A 21,228-nucleotide genomic window follows, 5' to 3' on the forward strand; every position below is an offset into this window, starting at 1 on the left:
ATATTCCGGTACCGGGAATCGAACCCGAGCCTCCTGGGTGAAAGCCAGGTATCCTAGCCACTAGACCATACCGGATTGGTGAGATGGAGTGAAAATAAAATGAATTGAAATCGTAAAAAACATATTTTTCAAAATTACATAAATGATTATTATTCTTATTAATTTTTCCAATCATTTCTAAATTGTCCTCGAGTCATATTTTATATCAATAAAAATATAAAACATCATTATTAATTCGGTATTTTCTCTCGTCCAAAATTATAATTTTTTGATGATGTAGGTTCATAAGGAACTTGGACATGAAAAGAAGTAGAACTTAACTTAATTAAATTATCAAAATCATTATTAATAATTATTATTACTTGTTTATATTACAGGGCGGCAATTTGAGTCGAATTGTTGTAATAATGTTAACAGGACAACGCATGGAAGTAACTTGCGATTCACAAAAGATAACTGCTGGGGATTTGTTTCAGGTCAGTTTAAGAAAAATTTGGATTATAAACATAAATGAACGAATATAATTTGAATATTAATTTTGAACGGAATCTAATCTAATGAGCTTAGAGATTGAAACGATATTATTTGTTCGCGGAACGACGTGCCAAATAGATTTAATTCATTCCGTTATCGCGAGATGAACAATAATCGAAACCTTGAATGGAAACTCGGGGGAGAGTGAGAGAGAGAGAAACCATTGAAGATTCAGCAGGAAGAGTGGTTCGCACTGATAAGACATTCAATTTGCTGGCCGATCATCTATCCACGTGTGAAATAGTTTCAAATAGAAAGGTCTTCTTGCATTCTATTGTAATACACGTGTCCTCATCATATTCCACACATTTTGTATCATCGAGTGTTATAAGATTTAGATTGTAGTTCCTCTTCGCAGAAGTCACAAATTTCATAGCCGTAAATTGTAAGCAGAAGTTCTGGCACCCTGCCAGAACTATTTACCACTACACTTACCATGATACTGTGTTACACTTTACGACAAATCCACGAGTTAAAGTTAGAATTATGCGATCTCTAAAATTAATTTACTGTACCATTTTATCTACGAAACTAAACCTACCGGGATAAATTATCATTCGGTATTAAAACGAACGAGGAATGAAAAATAAATTGTGTTGTAAAAATAATTGCAAAGATTAAAAATTGAATAATTTGTATCGTATACAGGCAATAGTGCAAGCTGAAAATTTGGAAGAAAATTTTACGTTAGGATTGGCAGTTTTGTTGGCCGGTGATTTCGCGATTCTACCACCGGAAACGAAATTGAACAAAGTAGCACCGCCTGGTTGGTTGAACAGTGGCAAAAGCAAAGGTTCCTTGGGACTTCCAACAAGTTTTATGCTTTACCTGAGACTTCGTTTTTTCTTACCATCGTTGCGTGGTATCAGGTAAGTAAACATTCTTGTATAAATACAAAAAATAAAAAAAAAGAACTGAATACACAGATCTAAATCAGTGATGGTTGTTTCTTTTACAGAAATTGGATATCGAAACACTTGCTGTATCTGCAAATAAGGCGATGCATACTCGAGCAACAACTCGTATGTTCCTATTCTGAATTAATTTATTTAACCGGATTGGCACTGCAAGTCGAATTTGGTAATTACAATGCGAACGTAAGTTTAGAAAACATTTCCTTATCGTATTAAAATAACGCCCATTAGGAAACTGCTGATCTATTTAAATGATCATTTGATTAGGAACACGGGTGCGGTGATTACTTTTTGTTGGAACATTACGTCCCAGAATCATTGATATTAAATATGGATCAGCATCAGTCTAACGTGAACGCTGAAGCTTTGCGCATTCAATTGCAACAGGCACACAGGGATCGTCGTGGTTTGGATTCGAACAAGGCCGAAGAGATGTTCATAACTCATTCCCAATCCTTACAGGATTATGGTTCCCATTATTACATAGCAAGCGTTGATTCTAAAGAACTCGACAAAGTTATGACGCAACAAAAGAAAAGAAAAATCAACGAGGATAAACGTCGTCGCAGTTGCGAGGGTGCACAAACCGAAAATATTTACGGACAAGAGAAACCTACTACGACTACCACCACTACTACTACCACAACCACAACTACTACTACCACTACTACCTATGGTAGAATAGAAAATCTACCTGAACATTCCAATGAAATTCTTCAATCCAAGATGTTGCGTTACAACGATGAACGCAGCATTGCTGACGGTGGTAACGCCAAACCAAATTCAACACATTTCAACGTAAATCCCGAACAACAGATCTGTTCGAATCAAACCAATTGTAGAATTTCAAGAAAAGATACTTGCATTAATAATAATATTAATAATAATAATAATAATAATCATCATCATAATAATAGTAATGTTCATAACAATAGCAAGAATAAATTGTCGAAAAGTAAGAAGACTGATAGCAATGTCTGGTTAGCCATTCATGCTCAAGTACGTTTATTTAATTTAAATATTATTTATATAATTGTTTATATATAAAAAAAACCAACACGGGGAAAATTTTTGTTCAGGGTTTGAAACTGTTCGAAAGAGGCGGAGAACCTAGGGAAAGAATGGAACTCGCTCAATTTCAATGGAGAGACATTCAGACGTTGAGTTACAGTAAGAATTGTCTGGTAGTCTACACTAAATTAAATGGGAAACGATGCAAATTCAAATTACGAATGGATCACAGAAAGTAAGAGAGCTTTTTCTTCTTCTTCTTCTTCTTCTTCTTTGTAAACGAGACTCATACCTTTTTTCTTTGTTAATTAATTCGAATTATTTTTCAGGAGTTATTTCGCGTTCAAGTTAACTTCCTTGCATCATCAATTCTTCTTGAAACTACGTTCTGAACTTACATCGTTGCAGGGACTTGCGAAAGGTTAATACAAATGACATGAAAACTAATTGGGTATAAAAAGAAGGAACGAATAATTTATTCGGTTTTTTGAATTTTTGTAGATTTTGGAATTCCGATGACAGTTGAGACAACAACGACTACGACTACAACGTCACCGTCAAAATTGAAGAACACCGATGGAAAGACTAAAATAACTATTGCCAATACGGTTAAAATACATCCCAAGTTGAACAGTTATCCGATGCAATTGGAGGAATATCAGAACAAGGAGAATGAAAATCCTCAGAAAGAAACCAATGCGATAGTTCAGATTAACGAGAATCATGGATTTTATTCGTCAGAAGAGGACGCCCTTTATGCACAAGTTAATGTCAGATTGGAGCCTGAAGGGGAGTCACGTGACACCGAAGATGAGTCCGAGGGTGATATAATTAATCCGAACGAACCGATTTCATTGGATATCAAGGAAAGAGACGACAGGGGTGGTACAATTTATGCGTGTTCGAGAATTCAAATTGACACGGAGTGTGTCTACGCTTTGCCAAAAATCATGTCGACCAATGACATAGATCATTTGAACGAAAAATCCGAAAACCCTGAGGAACTTTATGCAGCTATCAATAAAGCTGGGTTATCGAGAAAGAACAATTTTCCGGTTCCCGAAGAAGTTTGGGAAGTTTCTGACGTAAAAAAGACAATAAACAAAGTAAAGAAAGAACAAATTAATAATGAAATATATTTATATATATATTTTTGATTGATTTATTTTGTAAAACATTTGATTTACAGATGAAAACGTCGAGTTTGCCGAATTATGGGACACCAAGGCAAAGTACGGGTTTTCGTACGCCAAGTTTACCACGTAGGTTGGGAGTAAAAATGGGTACAAGAGCAATTTACAGTAGTATCGGTCAAAAAGATCCCGGTCTTACAGATGATGCTGAATCAGTATCGTTGAAATCTGACACGGAGTCATCGATAAGGTCGTTTTCTGCAAGATCAACCGAGTCACCGTTACCTGAAGCTTACGTGCTCAGTGAGTTAAAGAAAAAGATAAATAATGTGTTTCATAAGATTGAACTTAATTAATATTAATCAATCAATCAACTTAATAATATTAATATTAATTTATTCAGTATTTTCTCTCGTCCAAAATGATAATTTTTGATGATAAAGGTTCATAGGGAACTTGAACATAAAAAGAAGTAGAACTTAATTTAACTAAGTTGAACGTTTCGTCCCTTTATTGGGACTTATTCAGCAACTGGAAATTTTATTTTCTTATCAATTTCTTATTACGATACCATGCGGTTTATACAATATCATTTTTTTTACATATTACCTTAATCTTTAAAGTTCAGCGTCTTTTTTATTTAATTCGACATACATTTCTCTTTATGTTAATATTCCAACACACAACACATCTAAACTTCGTTAAATTGATCGTTATTATTATATATCAATATTAATATTTTTTTAAATGTATGTAATTATTGTTAATAATCAACTGCAACAGGTTAAATATTTTCTATTGATAGATGCTGATATAAGAACGGATGACGAAACGTTTCACGTACCAGAAGAGGAATCGATATCAGCTTCATTGATGGCACGTTTAGAAGAATTGTCCTTCGCAGAGGAAAGGATTCTTCATACAATTAAATTGGAACGAGGACACGGTGGAAGTATTGGTTTACAGGTGACCGAAGGTAACGATGGTGGGGTATACGTGCAAGCAGTTTCGGTTGGTGGTTCTGCTGATATGGCTGGAAATGTGAACAAAGGTAAAACAAGCTAACACCATAAAGTATAGAATTAGCTAATGAATCATGTATTTCACGTAGGTGATCGGATAGTAGCGATTAACGGACAAAATTTATTGAATCTTCGATACGAGGATGCACTTAAAATGTTACAAAGTTCATCCGAAACAGTTGAACTTGTCCTATCTCAACCCGATTCAATAAAAAAGCTTGATAATCGTAACATTGGTGTAGTTGAAAGCAATTATTTGCAGTAAGTATTATAGTTTAATTATTATCCGAATGATAAATATGATAATTTGTAATTGATAAATTATTTATTGGATTATTATAAAATTTTAATTTAAGTGACATCAGATTTGATGCTTCATCCGAAGCTGAGACGTCCAGCATGACGAACAAATTACTGATTCAGAAAACAACTGATGTTGCATCGGTACAAAACACATCTAGTGCATATAGTAGTGCTGCTTCAAGCGCTATGGGTAACCACCATGCTAACAGTTTGTACTTGGCCGATCTTGTCGGTAACAACGCTCTCAAATCAGCTAGTATGCTTCTTAGTATTGAAGATTTTGATGTTAGTAGAACAAGTCGTCAAGTGTTCATATAATTAGGTAAATATTTTTTCGTATTTTTCATCAATATTATCTTATCTTTTTTATATTAATTTAATATTAATTAATTGTTCACACACATACAATATTCAAGTACTGGCAGAACTTAAATTTTCTCCCCCTAACATCTCGTACAAATTTGTTTGGATAATACAATTATTTATTTAATTGATAGTTTTGTTTATAAATGAAAGCCACTCGGGAATCTTTTTCTTTTTAGAGAATAATTATTATTAATTATTATTATAATTTATATTTTTTGATCAATTTTTTAATATAATTTTTATTATTAATTAATTATTTTAATAATTTTAAATGTTTATTATTTAAAATGCTACTTCCGCTTTGATTATCAATCTTTACCTTGAAGACGTATCGCGAGAATTGTTAATCTCGTTAAGAATATTACGTCTTGACAGTGCAATGCCAAGATGACAAAAGAAAAAGAAAGAAAAAGAGAGAGAGAGAGAGAGAGATAAAGTTAGTGCTATCTACGATCACTCTAATCGAATTATTTTCATCCCCTTAACGAAGCCCCATCCTAAGTCACCCACCCAGTCGAGTAGTAGTCCATTCGTTTATTCATACCATTTACTCATGGAACGAGAATTATTAAATTCATGGTTAAATCAATGTCATCTTTCTCATTTAATTTCCTCATCGAATAAAATTAAATATAATATCTTGATATTGAAAAGTGTGTTCATTGGATAATTTTTTAATTAGAACATTTGGATGTCCAGTTTGTTTTTTTGTAATAATAAAAATTTGATACACTGTGTATTTGTAATTTTATATAACAGTATATTAATTTTATACAATTGAAATATCAATGAAATAAGTTTGATCATTTAAACAAAATTGATTATTAATATCATATTACTCTTAGAAATAAATATAAATAATATTTTATTTCAAAGTATGAAAGAATGATATTACTATAAATGTATGTTTTTTTTTAATGTAGTATTTTCTCTCGTCCAAAATGATAATTTTTTGATGATAAAGTTTCATAGGGAACTTGGACATGAAAAGAAGTAGAACTTAATTTAACTAAGTTTAACGTTTCGTCCCTTTATTGGGACTTATTCAGCAACTTAATTATTAAAGCTCAGCGTCTTTTTTATTTATTACGACATACATTTCTTTTTTTTAATAATTCTCTTCAAATATATACCTCTGATCAATTTTATTATTAAAAATATTTATAGAAATTTATTAGATACAAAAAAGAAAAAAGGGATATAATCTATGAAATTAAATTACTAAATAAAGATAGACGTGTGTAAGCCCTTGTAGGAGAAAAAAAAAAAGGAAAGAAAGAAAAAGATAGACTATTATTGAACGAGCTTCAGACAGAATAGTAGTAGTAGTAGTAGTAGTAGTAGTTGTTGTAAGGGTGGGGTAAAAACATAGTCTATCATTTCTAAGGAATCACCTTTAGTATTTCTCGGTCTAACGTCGTGATCATATCTTTTTTTCGTATCGTTCTAACCACCATAATAAAATAATAATAATAATAATAATAATAATAGGAAGAAACACGTGATACAAGATGTACAAATGTGAGCACCTATATTCGAATTTGATTTATTTTTAATTGAAAAGAAAAATATTTATATATATTCTACGAAATCTTTCGAGTAGAAATTTTAGTATAGAAAAAAAGGTGTGTGAATAATAGAAAACCAAAGAACAAATAAACAAACAAACAAACAAACAAGCAAAATGTTTCTTCTGACCGTAGGTGAGACACTCCCGACACCGCCACCCCCGCATTTACCACCACCACCACCCCCGGTGCCACCCAGACGAAGAAAGAAAAAACTAATAAACGCAGAAATTTGCAGGGATGAAGAAAAACGTGACGGAATGGATGTTAAGATGTGTGCGAAAAGAATTGATCGGAAACGTTTACCCCCACCACCACCGCCATATCAAATACCAAGAAAAACTAAAACCAAATTCGTTGATAAGAATGAAATTCAAACGAGAATTATAATTCACGAAGAATCTTTGAAAATTGACATTGGGGATGAACGGAGTGAGGAGGACATCGTTTCTTTACAATCGTCAGATCATTTTTCTCATTTTGAAAATAATATTTTGAAAACGAGTGACGAAAGACTCGAAGAACAATTGAAACTTCACGAAAATACCAAAAGAGAGTCGACGGTTAGTGAAAGTATCGAAAAAAATGATTTCAAGGTTGATGAGGATCCTAAAAAAGAATTGAAAGTCGATGAGAGAACTGAAAGTGATTCGAAGGTTTACGAAAGTCCCAAAAGAGGTTTCAAGGTTGATTATCAGAGGCCTAGAAGAGAATTAAAGATCGGTGAAAGTCCACTAAGTGAGTTGGAGGTTAGTGAAAGTCAACTAAAAGAGTTCAAGTTCAGTGAAAGTCCAGTAAAAGAGTTGAAGGTTGCTGAGAGTCCATCGAAAGAGTTCAAGGTTGCTGAAAATCCTAAAAGTAATTTAAAAATTAACGAAAATTCTGAAAAAAACGACGAACCGTTTATTGTTTCACCCAGATACGGTGACATTGTGAGAAAAAAAGAATTCAATAAATATCCACCCCTATTTTTTACCCTCGATGATCTTCGAAATGTCATAACTGATGACAATTCAACGATTGAAAACAGATCGGAAGAGACAAGTATCGAAGAAAATCCGATAAAAAATGTCACAGGAATAGAATCGAAAGTTGAAAAGGAAGTTGACGAGAATTCATTCGTAGATAATAATATCACCATGGAAAATGAGATTTGTTTTCGGGTAACACCGACAAATTTTCCCTTTGAAAAATGTTTGGATAGATGGAAAACTTCGTTAGAAGAAAACGAGGAATTCGGTATCGAAGATAGGAACAGTTTTATTTTTGAAAATTACATCGACAGAAGTAACAGGTTGAATGTTAGACGATCAAGGTCATCAATGTGTTACGATATTATTGAAACTGATGGGAATAATATAATCGAGGAACATACTGCAACCAAAGTGAGATTCGTGATAGAATCACCGAGTTCTTCTTCAACACCTGATGATCTTGATGATGATAGTTTTCCAAATGTTTCCAACGAGGAAACTTCTGAATTATCGATAAATAATCATCAACTAAATCAATCGGACACTCAAATTTTCGACAAAGCTGATTTATTCGGTGATGTACCATTCGGTTCGTTGTTAAATAAGAAAAACAATACCAATGAAAATTCCGAAATCATTTGTCGTACGGTTAATTTAATAAAAGATAATTTAGAATCTGAAAATAATCAAATGAAATCATCTAATGAAGATAATAAATCTGACGAATTTACTTCCGATAACACATTATCTTTATTTTCGGATAATTGTTTTACTGAAAAAGAAATAGATGAATTTAAGATAGAACATAATTGTTCATCTCAGAAATTATCAATGAATTTTGAAAATATTAAAAACAACAAGGAGAATGAGAACGTTGATTACATTTTGGAAAATAATCAGAATATTCTTGATGATCAAAACGATCAATTGCATTCCAAAAAAGAGTTGAATAAGAACGAGCGTAGAAAAATTTGTTTAACTGAATCGGTACGAAGTTTCATGAACGATGATTCTTTAGTTTGGGATGAATCCGACGAAGACGAGGATGAAACATTTATCGATTCGAATTGTTTAAAGTTAGACACTTCTGTGGAAGTTCAAAGTGAAGATTCAAGTGTGACGAGAATAGAAGAATCAAAAGAAGAAGAAGGAAGAAGAGGATCAATTTTAACTGTGCCAAGTTTCCAAGAGTCTAACGATAAGATGATGATGATGATCGTTGATGATTCAACTAGCAAAGAAACTATGAATAATAATAATAATAATAGTAAACCTGTTCCAGTTAACGTAAGACGAAATTCATTTTTAGAAACTATGCTAACGGGTGGTGAAATTCGATCGAATTGGATGAATTGCGAGATCGTAGAAACTCATCCGAAAAATAATCGATCGAATTCGATCGAGGAATTGAATAATCAAAGAGATTCCAATTTACTGAAATTAAATAAACAACAGAATGTAGGAAATAATGATAAGAATTCGTTATTGAATGAAAAACGAATGATTGAGGATGATGATATCATCTCAAACGTGAAAAACAATGTTCTGAATGAACTAATATCCAATTTTTCTACGATCAAATTGAGAAGTGTGATGAAAGATGATGACAAATTCAAATCAAAATATTCATTGAATAATGTTGAATCTGTCATTTCGGATAAGAAAGATAAAATAGAAGAAGAAGTAGAAGAATTAGAAGTAGAAATAAATGGGAAAAAAGATGATGTGACAGATGATGATGATGATGAAGATAAAAAAAAGATGATTACTGCGAATCAGATAGCAGTTGAACGAATTCAAGCGGAAATAAAAGAAACCCGACAGTTGGACGAGCAGATGATGATGATGACAAAAAATAAGAATTCTGAGATTCGTAAAAAGAATTTCGAGTTTGATTTAAATCATACTTATATTAAAGATTCTAAGATAATAATTAATAACGATATCGAAGATAATTTGTCTTCGTGTGTACGTGAAATTATTGTAGGGAATGAACAAGTGATGAAAATAAATATGATCGATGATGATGATGATTTAGATGAAACAATTAGAAATGAGAAAGAATTAGATTTGAAGAAGATTATGAAGAAAACAAATCATAGGACAAAGTATGATGATGATTATGATGATGATGATGATTTAGATGAAACAATTAGAAATGAGAAAGAATTAGATTTGAAGAAGATTATGAAGAAAAAAAATCATAGGACAAAGTATGATGATGATTATGATGATGATGATGATAGCGTTGATAATAAGTGTGCCATAATTAGAGAAAAGACTCCCATTGTAATAACCCATTGTAATAATGATGACAATAACAGGGCCATAACGACACCCGTAGATTTAAGTAACGACCAATCGTTAGCCGATCATGACGAGACACTAACGATAATCCCAGGTAGCGTTAAGAATTTTGTTAAATATTACGAGATTATCCGTCAGGAAAAAACGACGGCCTTTGAAGATTCTAAAATTAATGATAGGAAGAAAATGTTAGTTAGATCGAAGGAGGAAAACAAATTACGTTCGAACGTATCGAACAAGATCAGAAATTTTGAATATAAGGAACAATCTGATAAACCGGCTGCGAGAACTAATTACAATGAAGTATACTACAAAGAAGTTGAGAAGATTGATGAAAAGAAAAATGATTTTTATCCGATAACGAGTAGTCCTGAATTATTGACGAATGATATTAGTTACACCATGATTGTTAAAAAGGTTGTTCAACAACAACCTAACGATATGAAAATTGAGTGCGAAGAAAATTCATTGGGATCATCGATCAATGGATTTGATGTTAATGATGAGGATCAAAATTCGGTTGAAATTATTCATCGTAAGAAATCAGTGCAATTCAGTAGTGAACAAGAGGTTATGATGATACGGGTTCAAGATAATAATCATCAGGATGATCATGAAACTACTTTCTCGCAGCCTGTTAAACAACATCATCTTACACAGGTTACAAATATATTCACTGATTATTTTTACCCCCCATTACAGTTTTGTTTTATTTTGTTTTGTTTTCGTTAGAATACGAGAATGATCTGATTCAAATGTATCACTCATTTTCGTACATATTTTAGTAGTAATAATAGTTTAAGGGGTTACATGGGTTTACACCGAGAAAAAATAGCATATTTTCAACAATTTTTTTTTCTATATTAAAAATGGAATTCTTATTCAAACTTTTTATAGTACTTAAGATACATATTTAAAGAAGATTTTCTGAATTTTTGGTTGGAAAATATTTTAAACTCAGCCATTGCGACGTCATTTTCGGTGACCCCACCGAAAAAAAGGGTTTTCGCGTTGACAGCACAACTTATAAACAGTGGGGGTTTTTCTGTTGAAAAAATAGGGTCTTTTAGTGAATACTTAAAACTAGAAACTGGACGAAGGAAAAAGAAAAACATTAAAATTTGGATTTTTGGCAACGTTTTTAGCAAGAACATTCAAATTTCGCTAGAATTTGCACCACATTTTGGTTTCTTAAAATTCGATTTTATGAAAAAAAGGAAAATCCTTCGTCCAAGTCCTTGTCAATAGTATCACGAAGACGTGTGACAAATTTCATGAAAATTGGTTAAATAGTTTTGGAGAAATCTTGACAACCGACTTTAGAAAATGCGTTTAAAGATTCAAGTGCTGGTATAAGAGCCATTAAAGGGTGCAACTTCCCAGGGCTCTATCTTTAAAACTACTACTCCTATCGACTTCAAAATTCAATACAATATTCTAGATGAGTTGTAGAATTTAAAAAAAAAATTTGTTTGAAAGTCCCAAACCCATGTAACCCCTTAAAATAGAATGTAGTATGTAGTATGTATTAGTTTTGTAGTAACAATTATTCAGGTTTTTCGAGTATTTAATTAAAACAAACAATGGTAGACAAATTAACGTAACACCATGTATTTTCATTTGCAGGAAGTCGTCCCCGGGACGGATTACCAGAAAAATTCAGGTATTAATCGAATCGCTTCCAACGTTGAAAATAACAACACACGCCTCGTATTTTATTGTACGGTTTAAAAAACCATCATTATTTTCCTACCATAGTGTTAGTTCTATTATTATTATTTTTTTTTTTTACATATTGTCGAAAAAACATTTTAATTTTTTACTTAAATTGTCCTAACACGCAACAACAAATTTATTTTTTTTTTATTCAATAGACTGTGTCGAATATTTAGAAAAAAAAAAAAAAAAAAACAAGAAATAAGGTTCCTCGAAATATTTTACAAATATTTTTATTGTTGTTGTTGTTGTTGTTGTTGTTAAACAATCTTCTTCTTTTTAATTATAATTAGTATTCGCATTAAATCTCTTAGAGTAAAAGAAACAAAAAAAAAAAGAACAATTCGAGATAGAATCTTTTAAGCGTGTACGCGTGTACATACATACATACATACATACACGTATGTACATATATTGTGTGATATTCGTGATACGTTTTTAAACAAATAAAAAGAGCAAAAAGAAGACAAAAAAAAATAAGAAAGAAAGAAAGTAAGACAGTAGGAAGAATCTTTGAATCTTTTCGTTTGTGAAAGTCAGCTTTTAGCTCTGTTATTGTCGATAGTGTAATACAAACCACCACCCCCCACTCCCACCCCCGCCCCCCTTTCTTACCTCGCGAGAAACCCCCATAGAAAATATTCTTATTGTTTATTCTTCTTCCTCCTCCTTCTCTTCACCTGAAACCGCCCCCCCCCATCCCCCTTTTATTTTCTTTTTATTTTATTCGTTTGATATTGTTTAATATAAAACAACAAAAGTTATGCACGAGTGTTTATCCTACCCTTTAGCAATGCGTGTGTGTAACAACACACACACACACGTGCATGTTCGAAGTAATTGCCCTTAGTGAGACAAAGAAAAACTAATAAAGAGAGAAAGAATGTATGAGTAATTATGCGTTGAGTTTGTGTTTGTTTGCACACGTGCAAGTATGTTTTATGCGTAAATGTCTCTCTGTGTGTTTGTATGTGTGTGTGCGTGTGTGTAGAAAATAATTAAGTTTATTCGTCACAATGCGTTACATATATGCACGAACCTTGTTTTATAGTACAGCAATATACAATACGTAATATATAATTCATACAAGATACATATATATGTACACACACGTTTATGTAGACATATGTATGTGTTTGTGTTTATATATATATATATAAAAATAATAAGTTTCCTCTCCTGGAACGTGCAATCATTCGAGTTTAAATAAAATAAAATAAACCACACAATATATAATAGTTTTTTTGCTGTTGTAATATGTAATGTACATTACATATTATAATATATCTGTAATATTACGTTAACGGTCTTATTATACTTGTTGACTTATTATTTAAGTGTGTGTGTCTATTTTAAACAAATTTGTTTTTAACGTTACACGTTATATCGAAGTTTTACGTTGAAAAATGATTTGTTCGTGTAAGAGAAGGAGAAGGGGATGAAGATGAAGAAAAAATTTTCAATAGAAAAAAAAACAAACAGATAGAAAAATGTGTACTACTATCTACTACCCATTACCTAACTACTACTAAATTTTTTAACTGTCTGTACTCTGTTTTACAAACCGAGATTCATCTGTTTTACCGACCGAGTTTTAATCTGTTTTACCGACAGAGGTTTTTAACTGTTTTACCATCAGAGCCACGAAAGTAAAGGAACTACGGAAATAAAGAAAGCAATTATTAATTTTAAATGATCAATGAGTTTGCAATTACCTGCAATAATTCTTTTCTTTATGCAAAGAAAATTTGTTTAATGTCGGTACTCTGCTTTACTCACCGAGATTTATCTGTTTTACCGACTAAGATTTTAACAAATGTTTCCTTCGTGTTTATTAAACAAATAAACGAATAAGAAAAAAAAATAAAATATATATATATATATATATATATATGAATACAAAGAAAAAGGGGGGGGGGATTGAAAGATTAATAAAAAAAAAAAAGAAAAAAAGACAGGAATAATTGCTTATATTATAATATAGTTAATATAAACAATTAAACAATTAGTACGTGTATGTAAAAATAAATAATTAAATAAATAAAACATTGAATGTGAGTATTATACATACATATACATATACATATATATATACAATATACAATTTAAATGCGATGACGTATATATAAATAATGTGTGCGAGAGAGAAAGAGAAAGAGAAAGAAAGAAAAATGACGACGATGATGGTAATGATGATAATAATGATGATGATTATGATAATTATGATACGACTCGACGTCATTTAAAGACGATGTGTCGTTTTATAATATTTTATTTTACATTTAGATAAGAACCGTTCTAAGTAACAGTGTTCTGTGTAAGAAAATAGAAGAAAGGATGGAAATAATAAAAAAAAATAAAATAAAGGGAGAAAACAAAGTTTCAAAACCCTTCAATGGAATCCTATTAGAATTATTTCGAGAATGAAGTCAACTCGAATATTTGTAGTTTGTATTTTAATGATTGAAGTTTTTGAATTAATTATTAAATAGATAAAATTGTTACGAGAATTATCTATCGTGCAGTGAATGAAAGAACATCTTTAATAATCTACCATTGCGAGTAGACTTTTTTTTTTAGAATTTTTTTTATATACATATATGTATTTTTGTTTCGTTTCTATGTAATGTAAGAGTAATTTTTTCGATTAATTATCTTTTTTTCCTAAATGTATAAACAAGTTTTAATTAACGAAATAAAATTCGAGCGAATTGATGATTGTATTTGAGTTAATAAAAAATAAACGCAAAATATTATAAAATATTAATTGACGCGTAAAGATGAATACAAACAAATTTATCATGCATAAAGTTTCTCCTAACGTATAAGATGTTTTATTTAACACGACAAAAATAAAATTTCAAATACAATAAAATGAAGTATGTTAATAATTGACAATTTTTTTTTTAAACAGAATTTTCTTGGGGTATAACAACAATTTCTAATAAAATTTGCAAGGATCGATGAAAAATTGCAAAAGAACAGTTTAAACAATAGAACAGTTTGAAATAAACCGACACAACCACCCACCCACCCACTCTTTTTTTTTTCTCATTTGTACAAAACAATTGTTTGATTAAATTCATTTCAATTTGCTTACAAAGATAAACAAATACCCGTTAACATCAATCCTTTGCACGCATTTCACACTGCACGTTTGTAATTCCGGTTAATAAAAATACGCTTTAAATAAATGATTATTATTATTATTATTATTACGATTATTATTTCCTATGTTTTATCTTGAGAACGTTTAACGATATTGACCGAGAAAAAGAAGTGGGCATGTGTGTAACTTGTTCACATACATATACGAACGGAAAATTTGTGTGTGTGTATGTGGAGTTGTGTTAAGTATTTGTGTGTTTGTTAAAATGAAATAGAAAGAAACGTTTCTCACGATTTCGCGGTAAAGAAAGGTCGTATTATTTTTATCTTCCTTCACCTTGCAACTTGCTCGAGGCAACGTGAATCTCACTTACATATTATACTTATATATATATATATATATATATATATATATGTTTGTATATATAGGTTTCAAATATAGAACAGTATTATTAATAAACGTGTGAAACATTTTCTAGGGGAATATAATTGGGCCATGTTATCACGCGTAATCCTTTTTTTTTTTTTTAAACAAAAAAAAAAAAAAGAAATAATATTTCTCTTTTCAATTATATTTCATTGGCAATTGTGTAAACCTTTGAAAATTCCCATGCCCTTTCGGGATTAAAGTTTAACCCCATGTTCAGCCTATTTAACAATTTGCTTCATTATTTAATTTAAAAAAAAAACAAAAACAACAACTCGGCAAAGATTTTTCAAATTGTTTTATTGTCATTCGTGAATCGTGTGATTATTTTTAATCTGATTTTTCAATTATTTTTCTTAGAAATATAATAACCGTAAAGGAAAGTAATTGTTAAGGTATGTTTTATTAAAATTTTGGTTTTTTTTATGATCACAATTATTTGATTAAAGTTTGCTGAATTTGATGAGTTTTATCATCATTCAAGACGATTCATAGAATGATTCACTCATGGATCTTTTCTGTATTACACAATGTAAGCTCCTTGAGAGACGCTTCTTAAGCTCTTGCCCGCCCTGTTGGTGGTGCACTGCTGCTTTACGAACTTTAAATATAAACCGACCCGTTCTAATAATAGCTCATGCTAGTCGAACGTTTCTTTTGTAACCGAAAATACATTGGTGGTCGATCCTCTAAGAGGATCTCTCTTAGAATTTACTTCAACCTGGCAAATTGTTTCTTACTTATTTTCTTTTTTTTCTTAGCATAAGGAAGAAAAAGAAACAGAAAAACGAATGTTGTCCTACTCGAGAAACTTAACAGGAATATATTTCTATGTTGGGGTGTGTGTATGTGTGATTGTGTATATATGTATACGTTTATATATATGTGTATTCGTATAGAATAGAAATTGTAGTACAAAACAGATACATATTAAACTCATTGTCAGTGGTTAGACGTTCTGTTTATCGAAATAGTTTCGTGGAACCGAAATCCCTTTTAAAAGTCGAACCAAGAAACAACTTTTCGACGAATATTTCTTAACGATCTCGTAGTAGTAGTTAGTTTATTCGACTAGGAATACGTCGAAGGGTACAAAAAGTATATATATACCTCGAGAATAAAGTTTTCTAACTTTTCGATATACTTTCCAGTCACGTGTTTTTAAGTTTTCTTTATTGAGATCTTAAAGATAAACATTGAAGATAAATAAATGGGAATACCAATAAAAGAAAGTTTCGAGTTTGACGAAAGAATTTAGATTTCAACTGGATCTTATATTATATCAAGTTAATTAAATTCAAATAATTAACTTTATTATTAATATTTATGTAATAGAAGAATATTATTATTTTTGATGTTGTAGATCTGAAATTAATTTGATAAAGGTAGACTTGATAAATATATAATAATATGCAACTATCTTATGCAATTTCAATATTTTTGAAATTATTTTGAATCCTGCATTAACTAAAATAATAATTAGATATGATAATAATAATATAAATATAATAACAATTCTATATATATATTCCGCATATAAAGATCCTAAATTATTATGAAATATTAACATTATATTAAAATCAATATCACATCATAAAATATTCATAACAATAATGATTACAATTAATCCTGACCTTAATCTCTTTCCAAAAAAATATTCGACAAAGATTTCTTTCCAATTTCGTACACCTGTTACACAATAAATTAAATTGATATTTAAACTAAACGCTTCTTGAACCATTTCGATTAGATTTAAAGTCAACAATTCGCGTATTTATCCAAAAATAGAATTGATTTAAAAATAAAAATTTCAATCGGTCACTTTTAAATAGAGCTTAACACAAATTGACTTTGATATTTCGTAAGTTAAATCCCACCCACTTGTTCCTAATTGGTCGTTTCGTAAGATCACCTCATTGTGATATCCAATAGAATGGTAGGAAATAATCAACCGATCAATCAAATGCGAAATCTTCTTTATCGATCGTATAGGAATTCTTCATTATCGATCGAGCATCGAGTTTCCTTAGGAAGTTCCCCGTATCTGCGCATGCGCATAACGCATATATTAAAGAACACGAAAGTTGTGAAAGAGAGAAAGAGATATTAGATAGTGAATTACGAAAGATAGTAAAAGATAGGTAACGATATATTCGTGACACATCCCACATGTCGACATTCCTGCACCCCCAACCCGATGGATCCCGCGGGATTTATTTTAAGATAGGTATGACGAAAGAAAGAGACAGAAACAGAGAAAGAAAGAAAGAATGAGTGAGTGAGAGAGAGATAGAAAGATGGAAAGAGAGAACACGAAACTCCGTTGCTCGTCTTCAGTAGCAAATCCGCGAGTGGCTTGCACGGGATGTGTTGTTGAATCGTGTGTTGGTCTAACGCGAGTGTTTACGATTTTTCACGACCACTATTTTGTCGATCTAACCAAATAAATTGGGAAATTATTTCCTAACCTATTTTTCTCTCTCTCCCTCTCACTTATTTCTCTTTCTTTTATTTTTACCTAAGAAGAACATACACGAAGCAGTAATAGAAATTTTATTCACGTATTCGTATACATATATATATATATATGTGTGCATATGTATTTACATATGCATAAGGTAAGAAATTGTACGAATGGTAAAATTTCGCGGTCTCTTACGAATACGTCGGCCATTTTGGTTTGAAGAAGGAAGAAGTAGAAGAATAAGAAGAAGAAATGTTAACAATAGTAGTAGTAGTAGTATCGGTGGTATTATAAAAAGGTGGGAAAAGTTTGCTGGAAATCGTTCTTCCGTGAAAATAGTGCGAGAAGAAGAAGAAGAAGAAGAGAGAACTACTAGCACTAGCAGCCGAAAATCGCGAAAGAAAAAAAGAGGTAAAGAGAAGAAGAAATAGAGTAAGGAAGGAAGGAAATAAGAAAGAATGAAAGTAAGAAAAAGATAAAGGTATAACATTTTACGCAAAGGTATTCCCAAAAGAGATATTCTAGGTTGGTTTCAACTTTGTATACCTAACCTCATTTCGTAGGGAAGATATGGGAATCCGGGGATCTGAAAATAAAAGTAAAACTAGATAAGGGGGATAGGATATATAGATCCGATCGATTCTAAGACTCTGTTTTGTCATCTTATTCTTATTCTTCTTCAATATACTTTTCATCTTTATTGCCATCGTCATAGTGGTGGTAGTGGTGGTGGTGGTGGTGGTGGTGGTAGTTATGTTGAAACTTAGTACGCATGATCACAGTGAAAAAGTTTCTGAAGAGTTGCCAAGCTCGAATACGTCGTTTTACGTAAGAAGCATGTAGCCTGTTTCTCAGTTCAGTAATGTCAAACAGGCAACACAGATTTGCTACTACTGTATGGTATGGTATGGTATGGTATGGTATGCATGTATGCTTATATATACGAGTAGAACTTGGTCTGGATTCTCTCGTTGAAAATCCAGTAAGAGCAGTGTGGTGATACCTTTAAAGGACCTCACGATCAAACTGGACGCTTGCTTCTTCTTCTTCTTCTTCTTCTTCTCCTCCACCTCTTCTTCTTCTTCTTCTTCTTCTTGTTCTTGTTATTTGAGGGCATTGATCCAGAAAGGTATCCTCCTCGACCGTTATTATCGTCCATCGAAAACTGGAACCATGAAGAACGCTTATCCAGTTGTAACGGCAGCTTCGTCCAGTCCGGTTGATCCGGATTCTAACAACGAGACATCAAAAACCTGCGAAGATCAAACTGCACCGATAATCAGGCTGAAACTTGACAAACCATTGCATTGGGATTGGGAATTAACAACTACAGCCGATACCGTTCCCGTTATACAATTGTTGGACAGGGACGGTAAATTATTGGTCGAGACTACCGGGAAAACTGCCCAAAGAGCCAGGGGTTCTTTTCGGGAAGGTTTGACGACTTACGAAGAATTTCCAAACATTACTAGATCCATTTCGGTAACCTCGAAACCGGAACCTCTGCGTACCGGAAATCGTAACATGGATGGGTTCAGTAATAAATTCGGATCGGTTGAGTTTGGTTTTAAACCGAGAAAATCTAGGAGCGATGCCAATATCAAATTCATATCGAACGACAAGAAAATCAAATGTAAACAAAACAAACAATCGGATAAAATGTCCCCAGGGCAGCCGGTTAATTCGAAGAAATACTCGACCGGTGATTTTCTACGTCGTCAGATCCTGGATGATTTAAGGACGAGGAGTACGCTTGGAAAGACTCCAGACGAGGTTGCCAAGGAAAGATGTAGGAAGGTCAAGGCTTACTTGAGAAGTCAAAGTGATCTTTTGCCTGGTATCGTTAATTCGGAAAACGATTTCGAAGTTGAAAATCATTGTCTTGGATCTAAGATCGATTTAAACGATCAGAAGGAGAAGGAGGAAGAGTATTCGAGTAAATTGGAAAACAATAGTTTGGAATCCAAGGAACACGCATTATTGTCTTCTGTTCCTTTGGTAGATGGGAAAGTGGTTGTGGTGCCAGTGGATCCGGTTAAACTCGTGAGAATTCGAAGTTTCTTGACCGATAAATTGCGGGAGAGGATGGAACGGGAGGAGGCGGATGATCGTTTGCCGATTAACAAACGACACTCTGATTGTTCTTATCGTCAGAACAAAAAGGATGGGGGGGATTATCGTAGGAGAAAGGTACGTAGCGAAACTAACGTCATCAAATATTTACCCGGTGATCATTTTAACGTGGAAAACTTGTCCCCGAGTTTGATTGACCAATTGGAATATGACAAAAACGTTCGGGATAATAAAATAGAAAATGGCGATGATCAAACAACTATGGCTAATGTTAATTATCATTCATCATTTTCATCATCTTCATTATACGTTCCTACGATTATTAGGAAGAACAAAAATTATCATAGATCTAAAAGTGACGTATTGTTAACGACTCAATCTATCAATGATTTCGAATTGAAGAAAAACAAAACTAAATCCTCCGATCGTAGGAGAACCTATCGGAAAACTAAAAGCGATCTCCTATTCTTCGACGATCCTTACGAGGAATCGAAAAAAGATTTGGACAGGATCGAAAGATCATGGCGGGATTACAAGGAGAGAAAGAAACTCGAGAAACTTCAAAGGGAAACGGAACCGAAAAAGGAACAGGACAAAGAAATAGTTGAAAAGGATTGGAAACAGGAGACGGATCAGAAACAGCAGGAGGATGAGAAGGATTTAACTGGCAAAACTAAATGGAGGAAAGATTTTCAAAGCGAATTATGCGGCGCGAGAAATTGTAAAATTTGTCAAAATCTTCGGATTTCATTGAACCATCCATCGGAAACCGAAACAAAAGTTTATACCTTTGATATCGATTCTGATAAAGATCATTCGATTCAATTAGAAAATAATAATAATAATAATAATAATAATAATTCACAGTCGTCTTCTACAATAGTATCACCAGATTTTGGTTACAATTCGATACCGAAAAGTGTTTTCAAAGATTATCGCGAATTGTATGCACGTTCTAACGTTAAAAAAAGCGACACGTTTAAAATAATCGATGGGAGTGAGGATGGTTACGAGGAAACTCTCGTTGAGGACAATACCGATGATAATGAACGACGACAGAAAGATGAAAATTCTGCTGAGATGATCTCATTGGCGAACAAATCGAACGAGGACATCGCTAGGGATTACTTCAAACGCGTTTACGAACTTCTCAAGAAACGTCAGGAAGAGGCACGTAAGATTGCTGAAAAACGGGACGTTCATGGATACGATGACTCTTCTTCCTCAAATTATGTCGAAGAGGTACGCCGGAGGAAACATAGGCGTAGGAAGAGGGACACTGCTCATGGTAAGTTTGTTTTTTTTTTT

The 21,228-nt window shown here is 32.2% G+C and overlaps 3 protein-coding genes and 1 non-coding gene across 4 annotated transcripts in view; 3 read left to right on the top strand and 1 right to left on the bottom strand.

Annotated features, from left to right (window-relative positions):
* LOC106792677 overlaps nucleotides 1-7,072 on the top strand; it is a gene marked incomplete at its 5' end in the record, with an annotated part of 11,153 nt that extends 4,081 nt beyond the window's left edge. Inside the window, 12 exons of the mRNA XM_014759174.1 lie at nucleotides 378-476; nucleotides 1,183-1,403; nucleotides 1,493-1,631; nucleotides 1,716-2,447; nucleotides 2,528-2,694; nucleotides 2,789-2,880; nucleotides 2,961-3,565; nucleotides 3,649-3,895; nucleotides 4,398-4,643; nucleotides 4,704-4,875; nucleotides 4,971-5,239; nucleotides 6,987-7,072. Of these exons, the coding sequence (XP_014614660.1) occupies nucleotides 378-476; nucleotides 1,183-1,403; nucleotides 1,493-1,631; nucleotides 1,716-2,447; nucleotides 2,528-2,694; nucleotides 2,789-2,880; nucleotides 2,961-3,565; nucleotides 3,649-3,895; nucleotides 4,398-4,643; nucleotides 4,704-4,875; nucleotides 4,971-5,235 (2,985 nt within the window). The remainder of the gene's footprint in view (nucleotides 1-377; nucleotides 477-1,182; nucleotides 1,404-1,492; nucleotides 1,632-1,715; nucleotides 2,448-2,527; nucleotides 2,695-2,788; nucleotides 2,881-2,960; nucleotides 3,566-3,648; nucleotides 3,896-4,397; nucleotides 4,644-4,703; nucleotides 4,876-4,970; nucleotides 5,240-6,986) is intronic.
* On the bottom strand, nucleotides 4-75 carry Trnae-uuc. Its single transcript has one exon. It is a non-coding gene; the product is annotated as a tRNA-Glu (tRNA).
* LOC106792678 (uncharacterized protein PF11_0213-like) lies at nucleotides 6,968-13,733 on the top strand. The gene is made up of 2 exons (XM_014759175.1): nucleotides 6,968-10,792; nucleotides 11,759-13,733. Exons 1-2 carry the CDS (start codon nucleotides 6,968-6,970, stop codon nucleotides 11,861-11,863), a joined length of 3,930 nt encoding a protein of 1,309 aa, XP_014614661.1. The 3' UTR covers nucleotides 11,864-13,733.
* Nucleotides 13,734-17,202: 3,469 nt separating this feature from the next.
* Nucleotides 17,203-21,228, top strand: part of LOC106792679 (probable ATP-dependent helicase PF08_0048) — a 5,451-nt gene continuing 1,425 nt past the window's right edge. Inside the window, exon 1 of the mRNA XM_014759176.1 lies at nucleotides 17,203-21,208. Within this exon, the coding sequence (XP_014614662.1) occupies nucleotides 19,021-21,208 (2,188 nt within the window). The 5' untranslated portion in view covers nucleotides 17,203-19,020. The remainder of the gene's footprint in view (nucleotides 21,209-21,228) is intronic.

Source organism: Polistes canadensis, unplaced genomic scaffold, assembly GCF_001313835.1.
Source record: "Polistes canadensis isolate GaletaPanama2010 unplaced genomic scaffold, ASM131383v1 scaffold_552, whole genome shotgun sequence".
NCBI classification, from domain to species: Eukaryota; Metazoa; Arthropoda; class Insecta; order Hymenoptera; family Vespidae; genus Polistes; species Polistes canadensis.

What these genes read in the sequence shown, in the direction of transcription:
- LOC106792678 (XM_014759175.1), top strand. Translation starts at nt 6,968, where the DNA reads ATGTTTCTTCTGACCGTAGGTGAGACACTCCCGACACCGCCACCCCCG. An exon ending in AACAACATCATCTTACACAG is followed by an intron (nt 10,793 to 11,758) that starts GTTACAAATATA and finishes TTTCATTTGCAG; the next exon opens with GAAGTCGTCCCCGGGACGGA.